The sequence below is a fragment of the Lontra canadensis genome, unplaced genomic scaffold, assembly GCF_010015895.1.
Source record: "Lontra canadensis isolate GAN:19392208 unplaced genomic scaffold, GSC_riverotter_1.0 scaffold51, whole genome shotgun sequence".
NCBI lineage: Eukaryota > Metazoa > Chordata > Mammalia > Carnivora > Mustelidae > Lontra > Lontra canadensis.
Window position 1 is genome coordinate 9302031 of NW_022631045.1, and position 21061 is coordinate 9323091.

At 40.0% G+C, this 21061-nt stretch overlaps 1 protein-coding gene across 4 annotated transcripts in view; it reads left to right on the top strand.

Moving 5' to 3' along the window:
- The window catches only part of LRCH1 (leucine rich repeats and calponin homology domain containing 1), a 195645-nt gene that overhangs the window by 121933 nt on the left and 52651 nt on the right, over nucleotides 1–21061 (top strand). For all 4 annotated transcript variants that reach the window (XM_032874017.1, XM_032874019.1, XM_032874018.1 and 1 more), the window contains exons 4-9: nucleotides 8852–8957; nucleotides 13177–13313; nucleotides 14060–14187; nucleotides 15514–15577; nucleotides 18435–18540; nucleotides 20384–20511. In XM_032874017.1, coding sequence (XP_032729908.1) covers nucleotides 8852–8957; nucleotides 13177–13313; nucleotides 14060–14187; nucleotides 15514–15577; nucleotides 18435–18540; nucleotides 20384–20511 — 669 coding nt within the window. The remainder of the gene's footprint in view (nucleotides 1–8851; nucleotides 8958–13176; nucleotides 13314–14059; nucleotides 14188–15513; nucleotides 15578–18434; nucleotides 18541–20383; nucleotides 20512–21061) is intronic.

A 21061-nucleotide genomic window follows, 5' to 3' on the forward strand; every position in this document is an offset into this window, starting at 1 on the left:
GGCAGGCAGAGAGAGAGAGAGAGAGAGGGAAGCAGGCTCCCCACTGAGCAGAGAGCCCGATGCGGGACTCGATCCCAGGATCCTGAGATCATGACCCGAGCCGAAGGCAGCGGCTTAACCCACTGAGCCACCCAGGTGTCCCTGTTGTTGGTATTTTGATCGGGATTGCATTAAATGTGTAGATTGCTTTGGGTATAGATATTTTAACTATTTGTTCTTCTAATCCATGAGCATGGAATGTCTTTCCATTTCTTTGTGTCTTCTTCAATTTCTGTCATCCATGTTTTATAGTTTTTAGAGTATATGTTTTTTCCTCTTTGGTTAGGTTTATTCCTAGGTATTTTATTATTTTGGGTATAATTATAAGCGAGATTAGTTTCTTAATTTCTCTTTGTGCTGCTTCATTATTAGTGTATAGAAATGCAACAGATTTCTGCACATTGATTTTATATCCCAAGACTTTACTGAATTTATTGATCAGTTCTAGTAGTTTTTTGGTGGAGTCTTAAGTGTTTTCTATATAGAGTGTCATCATGTCATGTGTAAATAGTGACAGTTTAATTTCTTCTTTGCCAATTTGGATGGCTTTATTTCTTTTGGTTGCCTTATTGCTGTCAGCAAATCTAACTTTAAATGTACTGGTAGCCACATTTTTTTTAAAAAACAAGTAAAATTAATTTTTTTTTTAAAGATTTTATTGATTTATTTATTTGACAGAGAGATCACAAGCAGGCAGAGAGGCAGGCAGAGAGAGGGGAGGAAGCAGGCTCCCCGCTGAGCAGAGAGCCCGATGCGGGGCTTGATCCCAGGACTCCGAGATCATGACCTGAGCTGAAGGCAGCGGCTTAACCCACTGAGCCACCCAGGCGCCCCAGTAAAATTAATTTTAATAATATATTTTATTTCATGCAAGATGGCTAAAATATTATTTTAGCATGTATGCAATATTAAGTTAATGAGATATTTTATATATTTCTTATATCAAGTCTTTGAAGTCCAGTATATATTTTACACGGACAGCATCCCACTGGTTGGACCAGCCATATTTCTCATGCTCAGTAGTCACGTATGGCTGGGGCAGCTCTGGAGCCTGTGTTCTTGAACTGTGCGAGCAGGCATGATCTTTGTGAAAAGCATTTATTTCTGACGTTGGTGAATACTTCATCAGTTGCCATTTATTTAACCACAAAGGGTGACTGGCCTTGCTTAAGGTCACAGCCTAAAAAAAGATTAGTTTCCATCCGTTCTTATTTATCTTTCATCTCTTTTTGCTTAAAATAGTAGTGCTACTGGGGTGCCTGGGTGGCTGTCGTTAAGCATCTGCCTTCAGCTCAGGTCATGATCCAGGGTCCTGGGTTCAGGCCGCGCGTTGGGCTCCCTGCTTGGCGGGAAGCTTGTTTCTCTCTCTTCTGCTCCCTCTGCTTCTGTTCTTTCTCTTGCTGTGTCTCTCTCTGTCAAATAAATAAATAAAATCTTGAAAAAAATTGTAGTGCTACTATAGGTAACTATGTCAAATGATTTTTAGTTATCATTTGGAAAGAAATTCCCTGGAGAGCCTCAAGTAATTCTAGACTTGCTTCTGGGGCTTTTGTTTTATAGTTACATGGTAACCAACTCTTAAAAAATTTGGGAGTCAGCTCCCCTCCCCCACCCAAGGATTCAGAGTACCTGAAGGCAATTAAGTGCTGATAAAATCACTCTGCTTATCAGGCTCTCAGCATTGTTTAGCTATTTTGGAAGAAATATTTTTAAATTGCACATCAGACTTGAAGAATATACTAAATGGAGTTGTAAACCCTTTCCTCTTCCAAGTGGGAGTATTGCAGAGTCCTCATTGGCCAGAAAAACAAAAACAAAAAAACTGTAGCTCTCTGCAAGAAAGGGGGAGTCCTCTCTAATTTTTAAGAGGAACTAAAATTGGAAAATGCCATCTTATCATCTTAAATATATCACAGTTATCTGAAAATAAAACAAAAAGCATTGCCATGCATTGACTGTCTCATCCAGCCCTCTGAGATTGTGCAGAGAACAAAGTTGATCCTCCTTCCATGAAGAAGCCATTAAGAAATACCTATTGAGATGTCCCTTTTTGAATCAACGAGAGGCCAGCAGAGAGTTCCATGTTGTTTCAGGTGCAAGAGAATTTAAGGAATCCTAGCGCTGTGGCACTGGCCTCTCTAGGGTCATTTCTGATGGGAATGATCTAGACCTTTCCAACTCTCTTGGCCACTTTGAATTACTTCTGTCCCTTTGGTACTCTTAGAGCTGTTGCTTTAATCTATATGTTGCTTTGTAAATCTTTGTATCTGGGTGTTCTTTCTGTAAGAGAAAGAGAAAAAGCCCTGACGTTTACTGAGCACCTACTATATGCTTGGCATACTACTAGGTAAATGACCTGGATTATTTTATATAATCTTGACAGTGACTCAGCAACGTAGATGCCGTGTCTACATTCTGTAGATAAGTTTGAGTTTCACAATTACGTACCCAAAGCTGTGGGGCTATGGAGTGGTGGAGCTGGGATGAAAACCAGTTCTGTATGATGAAAGCCCCAACCCTGTCAACAGCGCCACACAGCTGTGCTTGCTAGGTCTTCTTCTAGATGACATGTCTCATGTTTTCTTTGTCGAGTTCCTGGTTCACCTTGCAATGGTTTTCCCATTAAAGTTGGGGCAGAGCACAAACAGCCAAAAGTGAATCAGAGAATGAATGTTACAAAAATAGGGGCAGTGTCTCCCTGGAAGTTTCCTCATGGAGGAACTAAAGGCAGTCCCGGAAGGTCAGTAGAACATTCTGGTATTGACTAAACCTTATTTTACTCATCAAAACCACATTAACATTTGGAGACATGGTTCCTTTACTGTCAAACCATGCCTGAAGGAAAGGGCATGTTGAATATTTGGTAAGAGATACTGGGTGAATGGCCTATGTTACAATTTCCAGACAGCTGTGAAGACAAGCACACTGAGTTAAAGCACAGTGAAGGTGAGTTTCCTCGTGGTTCTCTGTGCAAGCTGACAGACATCCTGGGGTCCAGAGATGCTCTAGCCGTCATGTGGTTTCTTTCCATTTGTCTTTCCCCTACTCAGGCAGTGAAAATTGTGGCTTCCAGCTCTTACCTCCATATAAGTGAACATAGTGTCCATGATCCAGAAACCTGCTTTGATCACTGAAAAGCTAACAGGGTCTGACACAAGTAATAACTGATAGAAAGGTGCATTTACTGTGATTAGACATCACATTTTTATTCTTTTTTCATGAAATGTTTATTTGTGTGGGGAGTTTGAATTCAAGGATTGATTATAGACACAGGGTGTATTGGCCTGCTTCGGAGGAAGATCCCTTCTTCATTTTCATCCATAGCATTCCAGCCTCTGGGCTAGGTGTAGGGGAGACATAAATTCATGTGTCTGCCATAATCGTTTTTCCACTTGCAGTCTCTGGAGATGCCTCCTAATGTCTCTAGTTTCTGTGGGACAGTTAGAAATCCCTGGCTTGTATAAGATCCATTCTGTTGAAGAGCAGTGGGGTGGGACAGATGTTTGTGGGTATGTGAAAGGGTGTGAAGTAGAGTTTTATATGGAAGGAGACTTCCAGTAAGCATTGAGAGGTGGTAATTTATCATACCAGTGGTTTCTTGAGAAAGTCTTGAGTTTAAATGAACATATTGATTTTTCTTAAAAAAAAAAAAAAAAAGTTCTGGCTACAAGCATTGAGGTTTCTGATTGCTAAGAAATCTAAATTGACATTATTCCTAAGGGAATTAAGTATCTATCTTTCAAAAACTCTTCATTATTTCTGTTGTGATAAATGCATTTCCCTAATATTGCAAGGAAATTTGGATTTTTTAAATCTTTGCCACTTCTTGTTACATAGGCACAGAGAGGTTAAGACATTTACCTTAAGTTACACAGTGAATCATACAACAGACATTCCCCCCCAAAACAACGTGATCCCATGATGGGAGCTAATAGCTTGAATTTCCTGTCAGAATGTTTGCATTTCCTTCAGTTAAATAAAGAGTTACATTGATTTCAAAAATACGACTTCAGCAATTTTATAACCATACTAGGTTTTTGAAAGCTGGAGAGTCAGAGCAAGGTAGCTCATGAGAATACCACGTGCATTTCCACAGGGTGGCCCGGTCTCACTGGATAGCTTTTCGAACCAAGACCATCTTGACCCGGTATGCAGCAGTTGTGTTGGTTTTCGTTAGAGGTTACTTCTTAAAAAAAAACACTTTTTTCCCCCTTTTTTTTAGTATTATTTTCTGAAAGTGAACATTACCTAGCTTAATAATCCAAATTAATCTGATGTTTTAAATCCTTGTCATTTTTGCATCCTGAAGGGTAAATTAACAACTAGCACTTAATAACAAAAATATATTAGTTTCTAATGTGCATTAAAGACTTCTAGAGACTTCCTTTATTGCCTGGAAGGGCTGGCATGAAATGACTCTGAAGTTTTTCCTTTGGTTACCCAAAAATATGTTGATTAAACCAGTGAGAAAAAAGTGTATTTGTCATAGTTAAAATTCTCCATTTTGTTTTTTTATCTCAATGACTAAGTTAGACTGGTTGGTCCGTAAAAACTGAAGTGTGAGTATTAATTTAACATTTAATAATTAGATTCATTTCTGTATAAAAAAGAAGAGAATTAGTAAATATCTATGACATCCTTATTTCTTTTTGGCTTGCCTATACATTTGCAATATTATAACAGTAAATATATGACAATCTGATTCACTGAAGCTTGTAATAAGTATTTTCTGAGTTATAGCTTAGGGGCTAATAGAAAATTCAGAAGGGATTCATTTGGCTCTTCTAAGAAGCCACTGAATCTGGAATTCATAGCTTGGCAAATTCTCACTAAAGTATGAGGCATTGGTGTTATTTATTTATTAAATTTACTTTCCTAAATGTTATCTTCTTAAAATGAACTCCACATTTTAAAAAACATACCTTAGGCTAAATGTGGACAGACATGTTCTAGAGAACCAGACCATTCTAAGAATATTATTTTTTCATGTTCTGAACTGAAACATCTTACCCAGAGCATTTAGACTATTATCCTCTCTTTCCTCCTCCTCATTCCCCGGCTAATTAAGACATGGAGTTTTTTTATTTTTGTGATGAAATTCATAGCTCTTTAAAATTTAGCAAGTTTCAGTGACTGGGGGGCAATAGAGTTTTGCATAGTTTCTACAATATTGATTATACAATAGTGAAAAGTCTTTACCTTGCTTTCCTGCTAAATCTGCCTGGGCATTTTCCCCCTCATTATTTTGGCAGGACAGGAAATTACTGACAGCAGAGTACTATTAAAATAATTTGACCTTCACTATACACTCTTCTAAATGTAAATGGACAATTGGACTTTGTGTTTCTAATTGTCTACAGATGTCCTATCCTGTAGGTCAGAAGGAAAAACTCTTTATCATTATGTTTTTTGTTTTTTTTTTAAGTGTGAATTGGGTAACAGCTTTCTTTACTAGTAAATAAGCATTTAAATATAGCTGAAGGAGGTTGGTTTTCCTTGATAAAGCCATTATGTTAGAAATACATGTTAGAAAAAAAAAAAAAACTACCTTATATTTAGGGAAACAGGCATACCCATTCTGGCTAACCAGAGGGTAACCAACAAAATGCAAGGTGAATATAGTACCCCCCCAAAAATAGGATAAGACTGAATGAGACCTTATGCCATAAATTGCCTAAATATATCTGTTATCTCTGTTTCCCTCTACCCTCCTTTTTTTTTAAAGAGCAATTTTTTGGGAGCACCTGCACGGCTCATTGGTTGAGTATCTGAATCTTGATTTAGGCTCAGGTTGTGGTCTCCAGGTCTTGGGATCGAGCCCCGTGTCAGGCTCCGTGCTCAACAGGGAGTCTGCTTGGGATTCTCCCGCTGCCCCTCCCCCTTCAAAATAAATAATAAAAGAATGATGTTTTAAGGAATTCTGTCCTTTTGGGGTGCCTGGGTGGCTCAGTCATTAAGCATCTGTCTTTGGCTCAGGTCATGAGCCCAGGGTCCTGGGATCGAGCTCCGCATGGGGCTCCCTGCTTGGTAGGAACCTTGCTTCTCCCTCTTCCACTCCCCCTGCTTGTGTTCCCTCTCTCCCTCTGTCTCTCTGTCAAATAAATAAATAAAATCTTTAAAAAAAAATTCTGTTCTTGAAACTTCTGAAAATTGTCAGTTTCATATAAAAAAATTTGATTACCGTAAACTGCAAAAAGGGTCTTTCTCATGTGGTCCTTCACAGACTTATAAAAACTTACTATAGATGTCAGTAACATAACTTCTCTAGAGAGATGGAAAATTCCCACTGTTTCTTCCCTCACCAACCCCTCCCTCCCGCCAGCCATCACTAGTGTGACTGTGCCTGCCTGCAAGTCCAATAGAATGATTCACTGTCATACATTGCTAGCGCTTACCTGTGTACCCTTTATGTGAGGGCTCTTCTCAAAGAGAATAGAATGGTATCTCTTGCTTATCTATGACTTGGCTGACAGAAAGATAAAGGTTTCTTTGAAAAGATTTGGTTGTGGGTATCTGTGACTGATCAGATGCCGCCATCATCGGGAAAAGGTAGCATTTCACTTTCTCCTTCTGGTATATGGAAGTATATGCAGAGACACAGAATTATTTACTGACTCAGTGAGAGGCTCAGTGACTGAACACATCTCTGGACCTTTTAATTCTGTAATTCTTTCCTCCGACTCTTATTTCTCTGCAGATGTACTCGTGGGTTTTTGTTTTTAAACACTAGGGATGTTTTTCATGGAATTCCATGTGACTTTTCTGGGCCAGGAGGGTTGCATCCACAGCCAGCCTGGGGGTGATGCCCTTGCACACCCAACACTGTGAGCCTGTCACACGCCGCCTCGCCTCGGTCGGACGTGGAGCTCGGAGCAGCACCGCAGCTGATGGAGCTGTGTAGTAGACTCAGTCTCTGCGGAGGGCTTCTTCCTTCCTGGTAGCCGGAGTGGTTTTAGTCCTCTTCGGCAAGTGATACTCAGTTGGCAGCCTTGTGACCTTCCAGATTGGCAGGTCACCTGAGGATTTTCAGATGAGAAGGGATAAGAGGCCAGCGATCCCCTTTGTCCTGCACAATCCTGCTCTTACACGGAGCCCTGGGGTTGCTGGGATTGGGTCCATGGTGAGTTCTCCTCTGAGTGAATGTGAAACTGCTTTGCTGCCTTGTGAAAGGGTGGGGGTTGTAGGTTCAGAAGTGATGTGGGGGAATTTAAAGACTCAGTCTCAATGGGATCAAACCTAGCCCAAGTATATCTGTGATTCTACCCTTTCAAGCAGGACCTGCAAGGGATCAATGTCTTATGTTGGAGCACCCCGGGGTTCCAGCCGTGAGGCAGAGTGAGAGTGTCAACAGAAATGGACTTTAGAAATTTCATCCAGTATTTATTGATCCATTACTTCATACCTGGCATTCTGCTTTGCACCAGGAAGATGGAGTGAATAAGACCCAGTATCTTCCCTCTAGGACCTCACAGGCTCATAAGAGAACACAAATGTGTGAGCATATGAATACAGTGATAGATTATGCATAGGGCCACAGAGGAAAAAGTGGTCATTCTGCCTGGGTGTTAGTTTGGCGGGGGTAGGGGGGGTGGTAAGAGATCTCAGAGAGGAGAGATCCTTGAATTAAATCTTGGAAGATATAGGTGAGACAAGAGAACAATATTGGGAAATGGCACCCCAGACAGGGAGGAGCCTGAACAGGTTTGGGACTGTGAAATACCAGGGCATGCGCTGGCGACAGCAATTGGTAAGGACATGGCTTGAGGATGCAAGGGAAGGCTTTCAGACGGGTGGTGGTGGAGAAGCAGACCTGAACCGTGGTTGCTGGGCCCTGCTGCGGAGTTTGGTGGGTTTCACAGGAGCTGTTGCAAATGTCTGAGCTGGTAAATGACATAGTGAAATGCACACTCTGGTAGCTCTGGGAAAGATGGGTCTGGGCAGCAGACCCATGTAAGGAACCAATCAAAGAGACCATTGTAGTGTCCCAGGAGAGGGAGTGTGGCTCTGGACTGAAGAGTAGCTGGCGTGAGGTGGGGAAGAACAGAGCAGAGCTTCCAGAGAAGGAGGAAGAGTGGGATGGAGGGAGAGAATAAGCAGATTGTAAATGTCGTAACTTTCATTTTGCCTGTGTCGAGAGGTGGTTCCAATCAACGATCAATGGGATATTAGCGTTTCAGTATTAAAAAAGATGACATCCACATGCCCCACAGTCTTGATTGTAAAATGTACTTAAAGGTTTTTAGGTCCATCAGGTTCCCAGCCTTCCTGTAAGAGCTCCATTTTACCTAAATAGTGCATCCAAAAGATGCATTGATAGTCATAGTTTCTCACTGTAAAATGTGTTTGGTAAGTAGGATATGTAACCTTCTATTTCAAGGCACTGTGGGATAGTGGCTTAACAGTGGGCAGGCACTCATTCTAAGTGTTGACTGCCTTGGACGCCTGACGTAACCTCCGTGAGCCTCGTTTTTCTGACTGTAAATGTTAAGCTGTGAATGCTGCCTCATGGGTCCGTCATGAGAATTAGGAGGTGAAGCCCATGAGCTCAGCAGACACGAGGCCCTCAGAATAGCCCAAATACTCCACACATCCTTCCTTTCTCCTCTTTTTTTCTCCTCAGAGGATGTTCAAAATGGTACACTTTCTTTTTCTGTTCTGTGCTAAGCCTTACTTGGCCAGGGATGTACTGACCAAGATAAAAAGGTCCTTGAATAGTTGTCCTCATATGTAAATTCCTTAAGAAGCTTTCACGTGAAATGTTTGATTTCCTGGAAAAGGGTGTTTATCATTTCTGCCTTTGCTTTTGGTGCAGGATGTCAGCTGCAACGAGATCACGGCCTTGCCCCAACAGATAGGTCAGTTGAAATCTCTACGGGAACTGAATGTCAGAAGAAATTACCTTAAAGTTTTACCACAAGGTAAAAAAGAATAAACCAGGAGATGCTTATTCTTTTTTGTTTGCTTTTTGTTCACTTATGTGAAGAAGGTAGTTTGTCTAGTCATGTTTGTGTATGCCTAATGATATTAATTATTAATTGTGTGAATATGAATTATATGAATTTCACATGCAGTTAACAGAAAAGTTAATATTCAACTTTTAATTTTCCTCAAGGAGTACAGCAATGCGATCCTTCTCCTGTTTAAGGCTGTGTGTGCATGTTGGTTTGCTCGGGCTCACGTAACAAAGTATTACAGATTGAGTGGCTTGAACATCAGAAATTTATTTTCTCACAGTTCTGGAGGCAGGAATCTAAGACCAAGGTGTCTTCTGAGGCTTCTGTCCTCGGCTTACAGATGGCTCGCTTCTCCCTCTGTCCTCAAAGCATCCTCCTTCTGTGTCTGTGTCCTAATCCTCTCTTCTTATAACATTTGTATTGGGTTAGGGCCCACTCAAATTACCTCCTTTTAACCTGATGACTCCTTTGAAGGCCTTATCTCCAGACACAGTCACAATCTGAGGTCCTGGGAGTTAGGACTCCAACAACGTAGGAAAACTGGGGACACAAGATTCAGCTCATAACAGGAGGCGACATGAATTGTTATGGTGTGGATGTGTGATGTTCTGGAACATCGAGCTAACACTGTAGGTGATGTGCTTAGTCTTGTAGACCCAGCTGTTAGGACTTCTGGCTTTGGACACCTGGTGACCCTGGTTGGGAGCCACCCTCTATGCTTCAGGTACTAGCCCTGCTGAGTGGTCCTTGGACGAATGTCACTGGTAGTTTTGGTGAGTCTCCCAAAGGCCAGAAGCAGGGATCCCCCAGAACCTCAGCGGTGAGACTGGTTGCCCCCTCAGGACCTCCCTGCTCAGGAGCCAACCTCAGGCAGACCCTTCCCTGCACCTGTGGGCTTCTACAGTAAATTCTCCAATACTTCGTCTCTGAGTTCAAAGAAAAAGATGAATTTCTTCAGAAAGTGTGCACCCTTCAGAACCTTGACTAGCAGCTTTGTAGATGGTGGTGGATCTGAATTGCCTATTTTGGGGATTCTTGTTCGGACCTGAATCAGAATGAGTTGATGAGCCGTAAAATATTGAATGCTTTCCTAAACACGTATTCTCATTTTCAAAGATTGCATTGATTTCCATCTGTTTCATTTAGGGCCACTAGGCATCCCGGGTTTCAAATATATATTTAAAAATATACCTCAGAGCAAAAGCACATATTTGGAAACAAGAACGAAAGCATTTGGTTAATGTGATACAACGGCAGCTAGTCGAGAACTGCCTGATTTTTATTATTCTCTTCCTGCATCTTGATCTTTGGCCTGAAGGCAAGCAGATGAAGCTCATGGAAAGGAAAGAACTTTATAAAATGCAGTGTGCTTTATAGATGGGAGGTTTGAGTGGCTACCTGCCATCCGTCGCCTTTTCTGCACTGACCAGCCTTTTAAAGAAGTAGAATTAGAAACTCTCACGGCACAAGGTTGTATTAATTTATTACTTGAGATAATTTGGTATGAAAACAAGGATTTTTTCATTCTGTCATTGGTTAACCCATTTTGAATGGAAATGGTTTTTCTTGGTTTGAGCAAGTACAAAAGGGAAATACTCTTACTAACTACACATTTGTAAGCATTTAAACATTTTGTGACATTAAAGAAAACTAGCCTCTAATTGTAGCCCTCATGCTAATCATTGAAAAATCATTACAGATCATCAAACTCTCATTTTCAAAGGAAAAATGTAGTAGAGTCATTTCATCGATGCCTGTAATATTTGGAAACGTGTCAATGGTGTGTCTGCAAACCGAAGTTTTTCTTTTCTCTCAGCACTCCTTATACTCTTACCTTAAGAGCATTCCTTTCTCTTGAAAAGATCAGTTACACCATTTCTATCCTTTTTATAATTGTGTTTTCTCAGGTTTAATATTTTATTTATTCAAAACTAAAACTTCAGTTTACTAGAAAAATCTCTCTTTTTTTTAATAACTTCCTGAATATCAAGTTTCTTTTTTGCTTCACTCTAGAGAACTCTATTAACAAAAGAGCATTGATAGTGCTTTCAGGCAGTGAATTTAAAGACTTTCCATATTTACTTGTTTTTCCTCTGTGAGTACCCCTCCCCATATGCCTTCAATCTGAGAAGGGAGAACAAGTCTGTGGCCTAATTACCCATATCAATTTTGTGGTGGTTTTACTATAAATACTGCAATGAGGAGACCATATTTTGTTTTTTCTAGGACCAGAATGGACAGAGTTAAGATTAAAGGAGCCAGTCATTGACCTTCTTTGCAACAGAAGATCCCTTAGATTTTCTTTTTCTTCTCCCTTTTCCTGCCCTGTTTCTTTTCACCCATTCCTGGGCTGGAGTTATCATCACCGTCCCCCCTACCCCCACCCCATTTTCTTGTTATGAAACTGCCAGGCTCTCATTTTCCCAAACTAAGATGGTAATTGTGTTCCAAACTGCAATTAACGGGAATAATCATTATAAAAACCATTCTTACTTTATTTACCTTATTTAAGTTGCCTCTCCTCCCCTTCCTGGTACGACTGCCAGTAACTAACCCTCAGTCTTGCTTAAAGGTCTTCATTTTTAGCAGCAAAGACTTGCTAAAGATCTGGAGTCCAGTTAAATTTTGTTATGGACGGCCATACCACGAATTTGCCAACCTAAGTTTAGTGAATAAAATTAACAGTCTCAGAGATGGATTAATATCACTAAGGGTTACCGCAAGGAGATCTTCCTCTCCTATATAAATCCCTGTAAGCCTTAGTCCTGTTTTAGAAATAAACTACGAAGTGAGAGGGTTCTTACTTTCCCTTTTCCTTTGGGAAGGAAAGAATCACTTTCTTGATTCCATGCTGTCGTCCGGGTTCCCTTCCTCTCTCTCTCCTTCACCTGCCGCTGCTCACAGAGCCTTTATCAAGGCAGTGTCCAAGAGGAGCAGGGAGCGGGGCACGTCATCTGCCCTGCTCTTGGGGGTGGAGGGTGGGGACTGGGTTTGGGCAGTGATCTACTCAGGGTAGTTGACACAGAGTTGAGCTTGGGACCTGCCAAATTGGATGCTCTTTGGCCTCTCTTCCAGCACTTGAGTCCGCTTGACTCCATTTTTTAAATACGAAGTAATTCACTAAGGCATGAAACAAGGAAAGTCCCTTACACACCCAGAGGCCCAGAGCCAGGTGAACAGGAGAAGAGATACCGGTTGCTAAGAGCATCTTTGTTTGTGGAACCTGAAGTAGCACAGCGAGTCCAGTGACAACCCTCAGGCATACGAGGGGGAGGGGAGGAATTGTGGGAATTCTCTCTGCGGGTCCCTTTATATCATGCCTGCCTGTCCTCCGCTTCGGAGCTCCTTGCGTCTTCGAAAGCCCTGTTTCACCTTTCCCACGTCCTGTAATAAACACGCTGTGGACCCTTCTCACATGAACCCGCCCAAGTGTCTGACACACAGATCTTAGCGCTTTGCCCTGTGTCACCCTACATGTCTGGTGTTGCTCAGCCCCTTTGCTCCATGGAACATATTTGACTTTGTTCCTTGCAGCTGCCAATGTCGGTTGGAATGCTTGAAATTACTGAGTGTTTACTATGCCACTGGGTGGGGACTTTAAGCTAAATATAATGTTCTGTCTTGTTTGTGGAGTTGCAGAAGATGGTGAAAAAGCAGTAGAATTGAGCCTCATCAAATCAGGATTACAGGGTCCACGGCAACATTCCGAATTAGATAGCAGTTAGTTCTTAACGTGAAATTTAAAAAACCATGAACATATTTCTTGTAACCAGATATGTTGACTAGATAAGAATATTTTATGATTAGCTCATTGTTCATAAGCTCACAATTGAAGTTAAAACATAAACATGTTCTGTGTGGTATGGCTTATGTGATTATTTTGCTGGAAGAAAGGCCTTTCTAAACAATAGATATTGTAAATGTCAGGAGTATTTCTAGCCCTTGTCAGAACTCACAACAATTTAAAATTATTGCCCTCCCGATGAAAGATTTCCCCCTCCCCTTTAGTAAAATATGTTATATGCATACCACATATTCCTGGCACATAACTTGCTTTGATCATGCTAACTGATGTTTTTCCTGGTAAGCGGAGAATGAGTTTTTGAATGTTTAGCCACATAATCTTGTTGCTTTCTGAATTTGTTCTTTTTCTTTTTTTTTTTTTCTTTTCCCTGTTCTTTAGAGCTAGTAGATCTTCCCTTGGTAAAGTTTGACTTTTCCTGCAATAAAGTGCTCGTGATTCCCATTTGTTTTAGAGAGATGAAACAGCTGCAAGTGTTACTGCTTGAGAACAACCCTTTGCAGTCTCCTCCAGCGCAGGTGAGGGATGGCGGCAGAGCTGCTCCCCCAGAGGGGCGCGCTCTCAGTAGCGTGTGGGCAACTTCCAGCAGAGCTGGGCCTTGGATATTCTGCTGAATTAATATTGGTTTGGACATGATCACAACCTCTGAAAGATGAAACCTTGGGTGAATCCGACCACAGGAAGGTGTCTTCTGCTACGTTGAGTCTGTTTACCGGCCTTTGACTCTGTTCTGATCACTGCAATCCTAGAATTAAAGGTTTGAGTGGGTTAGCATTTGGACACACATTGGAAACTCCTTCATGGGGTGTATGGCTTACCAGTGGAGTAGTATATTCCTCAGTTTCATGTGAGCTGAGAAACGGGGTTTAAACATTTCACACACGATCATTGGTTATTTAGAGAGAAGGTCCAGGTTCAGCTGTTAAACTGTGTGCGAACAAATCGAATACTTCCAGAATTGGAATGTTACTCTGTCAGGGATTTGGCTTCTCTACTTTTTTACACTGTTTAGACTTTGACACATTTCTGTTAGGATGGCTTTCTATTCAAAGTAGAATCTAGAAGACATGATTGCCTAAATTCTTATATGTTTTGGAGATTAAAATGTAATTTTTGGAGATTTAAATTCTCAAATTTGGTGTGTATTGTTGAAGTGTTACTTAAAATGAAAACGCAAAAATGAAAATATACAGAGTCACAGGTCTAGTGTTTACATTTTGTTTCGCCATTGGAAAACAAGTATGTATTATTAATTTCTCCGTAGATTTGCACAAAGGGCAAAGTGCACATATTCAAGTATCTGAGTATACAAGCATGTCAGATTAAGACAACTGACTCCCTTTATCTCCACACGATGGAGAGGCCACATTTACACCAGCACGTGGAAGACAGGTGAGTGTGACTGCAGTCACTCAAAGCCCCCATTTAGAATTTGCTTAGGCCAAGTCATTCCAGGTTGGTAACTCCAAAAATTCCTTTGCCTCCCTTAACCAATGCAGATTTGTAACTCAAGTGATTTAACAGTTTGGAATAAGAGAGAGGAAATTGGTGCTGTTGGTAACCTTTCAACATCTTGCTAATCTTGTTTTCCCTATTCTAATCAATAATCGTCTTTCCTGAATACTTGTGTGTGTGTGTATATATGTATGTATACACATGTATGTTATATGCACACATATATCTCCTTATAAATGTAATCTATAATATAAATACAGGTATTTTTTACTTACCAGGTAAAACTACCATATCAAGCTCAGGCATGTCTTTTTAATTATTTTTCATCTGCCTCCAGAACATTGTTAAGAAAAACTGCAGGTTTTGTTTTGTAATTGTCTTTTAGAAATGCAGTGTGCATAGTTTTTGCCATTTCCTTTTTGGAAAGGAAGGGTTAGAATCCTTTCACATGCCCTTGGCCTTTTGTGGCATAATTTGGGCCTTGAATTTTCAAAGAGCAAAATTCCCACACTGGACACATGTATAGAAACACATTGTTTTGAGAGGTCTTTACTGCAGAGACCTTTGCTTAACTCTCTACTGAAAAACATGGTGACTTGGGGCACATGGGTGACTCAGTGGGTTAAAGCCTCTGCCTTCAGCTCAGGTTATAATCCCAAAGTCCTGGGATTCGGGCTCTCTGCTCAGCAGGGAGACTGCTTCCTCTTCTCTTTGCCTGCTTCTCTGCCTACTTGTGATCTCTGTCTGTCAAATAAATAAATAAAATCTTTAAAAAACAAAAACATGGTGACTTAGAATCTCAGCCTACTCTAATGATACCTTTATATAACACTTAAAATATGTATTCATTATTTTAGTTTTATAGACATCAAATTTGTTTAGTCACTGGATAAAAGCTTACAGAATTATTGAGAGTAATCACATAAGAGGCAAAAACCTCTTATAAAAGATAAAAGCAATTAGGCAGTTTTTGCTTTTTTAGACAGTAGAATTCATAAGATAAGAAAATTTTTAACCATTTCAAGAACAGACTACTTGGTTAGAGTAACCCTAAACACAAAGAATTTATCTTGTCCTCTGTTTAGAAAGACTATCTGATTATTAAGCCCTCCTTTAATATTGGGCTGATTTGTTGTCTTATGGTAATAATAAAATTTGTATAGCAAAAGTCATTATTTGAATATAAATTAATGTATCTTGTTGTGAACTTTGTGATTTCAATTTTTTTCTAAATGGATTCCATACTGATGACATCTATCCCAGCAAGAAGGATTCGGATTCGGGTGTTGGAAGTGATAATGGAGATAAGCGTTTATCTGCCACAGAGGTAAAGTTTGTGATTAGCTTTTTTTTCCTTTCTGAGATAGATTTATCTGCCTGTTCCTAAACCCCTCTGTGGTAAAGGGCATTAATACATCTGTGTGAGAATGTGTGATTATGTTCGTGAAGGCAATTTGAAATCCCTCCAAGCGTTACATAAGTAGGAGCTGTTTATAGCTTTTGCTGCATATTTAATATTTTGTAAATGTCCCTATCCCCTCCCCTTCCCACCACACTCCTTATATTACCTAGAATGTTCTTGAATGTTTCACACATATTATGAAATGATGAAGAGTGGTACGCAAGTACCCAGGAGGCATTTTTATAAAAGCATTTGTTTCTAAGTGACAGAATAATTTAGGAAAAAAGTTATTTGCATGCGTAAATGTTAAAGAGTCAAATGTGCATTGCATTTTAGCAGATTACCCACAGGAAATGCCATTTTGAGTAGCCATAACTTTTACAGCAATATTTGTTTTCCTGAAACTTTTCGATTGTGCTCTTTTCAGACAACTGGATAGAAGTTGGGTTACGTGTAAGCTCAGAGGCCTCCCACACTAGAGCTTCCTGAAGTGGTTATAAATAGCTCATTTAGTGCATTTATCTCGCTTATAATTAGATTCCCCCAAACCTTTCACTAATATATCATTAAATGGAGTTTCTTGAGCAGGGGAGCTAGAAGGCATGGCTGGGGCAGGGGATTGGTTGTATTATGGCTTCCCTTCTGAGGAAATTTCTTGAGTTTTGTGGTTATTAAGTTTTGAAACATTATACTACTTTGAAGATGTAATTAATAAGTCAGTTACCCCATTTAAGGAGTTCACATTTGTACTGTGTGTGACTCCCAAGAAAAATGCCTTTTCTCCAGGTCTTCGAGGGTTAATATGTAGCTAAGATATTTGCATTTATTTCCTAGGAAATGCTTTATAAAGCAGTGTATTAAAGTTAGAATACCCTAAAGATTTTAAGGTAAATTTAAGAAAAAACTTTTTAACACAGAACATTTCAAAAGGAGTTTATAGGCAGAAAAAGAAGGCCAATTTCAATAAAAGAAAATAGCTCTCATGAAGCCACATGAATAGTTTACTGGGACTCCCTGGGGGAGAAATTACTCAACACATTGCTTTATAAGTTGTATTTAATTCAGCCCCCTTAGTTTTATTAAAACTCATAAGTCCCCTGAAATGTCCCATTGTTTCAGAATACTCACCCTAAGCTTATTTTCTATGAAATTAAAACAGACTCTGCTTTATCCTTTATCTGTTTTTTAAGGATAATTAAGTTCGTTAATAAAATATCACACAAAGAACTTCATTATCCTTTTGTTCTCACTTAATACAAGTAGGATGCTAATACCATTCTAGAAGGAGGCCAAGGGTTTATTCCCTCCCTTTTAACTAGATGCATTATCTTTGGAATTTTGCCACACTTTTAAGATGGGAGGAGAGTGGAAAGAAGGACTATAAAAAGTGTTCTATCCAACAGCATCAGTGCCAGCATCTTCCCTTTGGCCTTTTTTTGGTCTCACATTGTAGCCTCCTTACCTGAGAACCCCTCCAAGCAATTTGTTTTTCAGAAAGAAAAGGGCCCTGAATTATCCAATATAGCTTTCTATTTTCACTTCGGCAAATCCGTTAGCATCTATGGGCAGTTTCTCTGGCTCCCCACTTCTGTTTCACTGTGGCGCTCAGAAAGCACATCTCATTCCCTTTCTTTGGCTGCTGCCCTTGTCTGATTGATTTAGTGTTTGTCTCCAAGAAGTTTAAAACATATTTTTGTCAAGATAAACATGAACAAAAATATTGGCGGCTGAATATCTGTTGAGTGGATGAAATGCACACTTGTTTTGTGTCCGTTTCCACACAGTTTGTGCACGTGTCCAAAAGTAAACGAACACCGGACTCTGAAAGCCACGGCGTCAAGAATTAGGAGCAGCCCACGATTCCCTGAAATGTGTTCTGGGGAGGTTCAGGATCCCTGGGATTTGGAAAGCTCACTAAATAGCAACATGAAAATGGAGACATAGGAAAATAAAGGAAGCTCCAGATTTCATTCGTGACAGAATCGTAGATTATCTGAATAAACTTCATCAGCTAGTGTGGGAAACAAGCACCCCTGAGACAACTCACTTTGATTACCAGATCAAAGCCTTATTCTGAAAATTGCGCAGAACACATGTCCTTTTAAGCCCTATGGTCATTCAGCACTTTTATATATCTGATGCAGCCCAGAGGTCTGTGTATCCCTCAGTCTCCCACAGGGAAATCAACTGGACTTTACTGTTGCCCTGTGCATAAATCATTGCCTGCTGTTTGTGACGAGCACCATGAAACCTTAATGCAGTTTTGGGAAATTGGTGTTGTCGTGCAGTCTCAGAGTACCAGTCCTCGGGCTAGTGTGATAGTATATTCAGTTACTCCTTCGTTCCATCAGGGATAACATAGTCCTTCTTAGTGCTCTGACCGTTGCTCTTAGGTTGGCAATGCCATCAGGTACCTGACAAATTTTCGGCTCAAAACATATGTATAGAGAAACACTTGAGTGTTAGCTCAATGAATTTTGTCAAAGTGAACATACCCACATTGCCAGCCGACAGTGCAAGAAACAGAGCTTTACTAGCATCCCAGAAAGCCCACGCATGCATCCACCATGCAAGCCAAGAGCAGTCAGAGTCCTCAAATAGCGCGGATTAGTTTTTGCTGGGATTTGAACTTATGTAAGTGGAATGGTTTTTTGTATCTCGTTTTTTTACTCAATATTATGTTTTTGAGAATCAACAGTATTTTTTTAATCACATAGCATTCTCTTAATCTACATTGATAATGCTTGTCCCTTGAATGAAGCAGTGCATTGTTTCTTTTTAGCCTTCTGATGAAGACACTGTTAGCCTCAATGTGCCAATGTCAAATATCATGGAAGAAGAACAGATCATCAAGGAGGACTCATGCCATCGCCTTAGCCCCGTTAAAGGTGTGAGAATGAAAGATGGGGAGAAAATGCTTGTTTTAAGTTTCAAATACTCTGTTTATAATCTACACAAATAGCGCTATGGTATTAGCTTAAGTTTATTGAGCGTTTCCTGCACACCAGGCTCTGTGCTCATCTGTGAAGGTGACCTCATTTAAAGTTCAGAACTCTGAGATGGATATTCTAATTGTCTCCATTTTATAGGTGAGGGAACCAAGGCTCAGAGACTTTAACTTTTCAGTGATCACACAGCTAGTAAGTAGTAGAGTGGTTCTCATTGTGAAGATTTTATAACAGTCTTTAAATCCATTCTTGGAAAGCACATACTGACATATAGATATATTAGGAAACACCAGTGGTTGTAGCACATAAAATCCTGACTCTCATTGGCTTAACACAGTACAAATCGCATCTACATGGGAGTTCATCATTGAAAAGCAACTCCCCTCCAAGCAATGAATCAAAGGCCCAGTCTTCTTTCATGTTGTGACTCTACCATCTGAAACACAAGATTTCCAAATTTTCCAAGTCCTGTTTTAAGGCAGAAGCTGGCCAAGCACGGAAGCTTGCTCACAGGAGGTTTTTAGCAGACTGAGCCTAGAAGTGCCCATCACTTACAAGGTAGGCCTGGATACATGGCCACATCTCTTACACATGAAGATGGGAAATGTAGTTGAGATGTGTGCCCAGGAGTACACTTGACTTTGGACAAGACAAATGACCTTAATTCTCTTACCTATAAGTGAGGTGATTAGATTAATTAATACGTAAGATCTTCAGTAGCTGTCAAATTCTGTGGTTCTCTAATAATCACCAAGTGATCACTAAGTACTTTATGACTTAAATACCTTGAAAATCCTAGCAGTGTATTTCATATCTTGGTGAGGAGCCCTCATTTAATTATATTAGGGCAGTATTTATTTTATTTTATTTTTTTTTTACTGCTCCTGTTTATTCAACGACTTTTATAGAAAATACTAAAATTTAGTGTTTAATGATTTGTGGCAGAGATGACTTCATGATATATGAACAATATAGAACTAGATTAATATGCGGATTTTCTCCCTAAATCTTTGAAAATGCTCTCATTAGTGATGGGAAAGCCGTGTGAACCAAATCAATGTCTAGTGTTTGCTTTCACTTTCTACCTTCAGGTTTTTAAGTTTAGCATTTACATGTATCTGAGGTTTTGATTGGAACCATACATTATGCACCCCCAAAATTACTATATACTCTATACAAAAACATAATTGCCATATTATTAACTTGGATAAGCTATGTAACATGACATGGTCTACGAGGTAGTGCAGGCAAATTTTTAAAATAAAAGAAATATATAATTTGTCACCAGTGAGTTTTTTCCTCCCTGTTCTAGAAGTGGGTATTCTGGGTAGGAGTCCTTAAAGGGTGCCCTACTCACTTCTTTTCAGTTTGCAGATCATGGAGAAGAGATCTGCTTGGTGTTCCTTTTGCCTCTTTCAAACTTCTTCTTCTTCTTCTTCTTTTTTTTTTTTTTTTTTGCCTCTTTCAAACTTGTTTTCCTCTGTTTCTTAAGAAAGTTATAAGAGATTTCATTTCTTTAAGGGATGAAGCCATAGAGAGGCCTAGACTTTCCAGTTTGTCATGGGGGTGGGGGGAGCTTTCTATTTCTTTTTCTTTTTTTTCTTCCTTCATTCATCTTTTCATCCCACTCTTCAGGGAAGAGACAAGTTGGCTCGTTCATAAAACCTCCAGAAGAAGCAAGAGCAGTGGCTGAAAGTAGTCTGATGGTATATGAGGGTCGTCTGTGTTTTGCTCATCTCTTCATGAAACCATCTTTTTGTCTTTCTCTACATTTTCCTAATAGGGGACTTTCATCAGGAATTTCAACCAGAGCCTTCCCTTTTGGGTGATAATGACAACTCAGGAGAAGAAAGAGACCAGTTTACTGATGGAACAGATGTTCTCCGTTCAGAATTTATAACCTATATTAAGGCAAGTTGAAAATCTGCTAATTTTTTAAAAATTTTCTACTGTTTGGTGCCTTTGCATTTAAGTTCAAGGTTACCAATCCATTACCTTAAATGTCAGCTTACTGCCAGTTTCCTCAGGTCTCTAAAATATCTTCTCAAAGCGTGGGCTATTTCCTGACGTTAGGAGCTGGTCCCTGTGATATGTCTCGTGTGTCTGTAAATGTGTCCGACTTCCTTTATATTCAGTGATCAGTTAGCTTTCCACCTCTCAGTGCATGACAAGTTAGCAGACAGGTCAGCATTACCAGCACTAAAAGCTAAAATAGACAATTTCATGTTCTTTTCCATGTATTCTAGGTGAATGCTTTTCTTGGGAGTATGTCCATAGTATAGAGAAAAAAGTGGAGACTCTGAAAATCTAGAAACAGATGTCTTCTCTTTCTGGGAAGGTGACTCTGAGGATACTTACTACTGAGCTCTCATCCTTGCACTGAGGTGTTGAAAGTTTGGATGAAGTCACTGCGTTCTCCGGTAACCTTTTGTCGCAGTTGCGACACAGAGAGTAGAAGAAC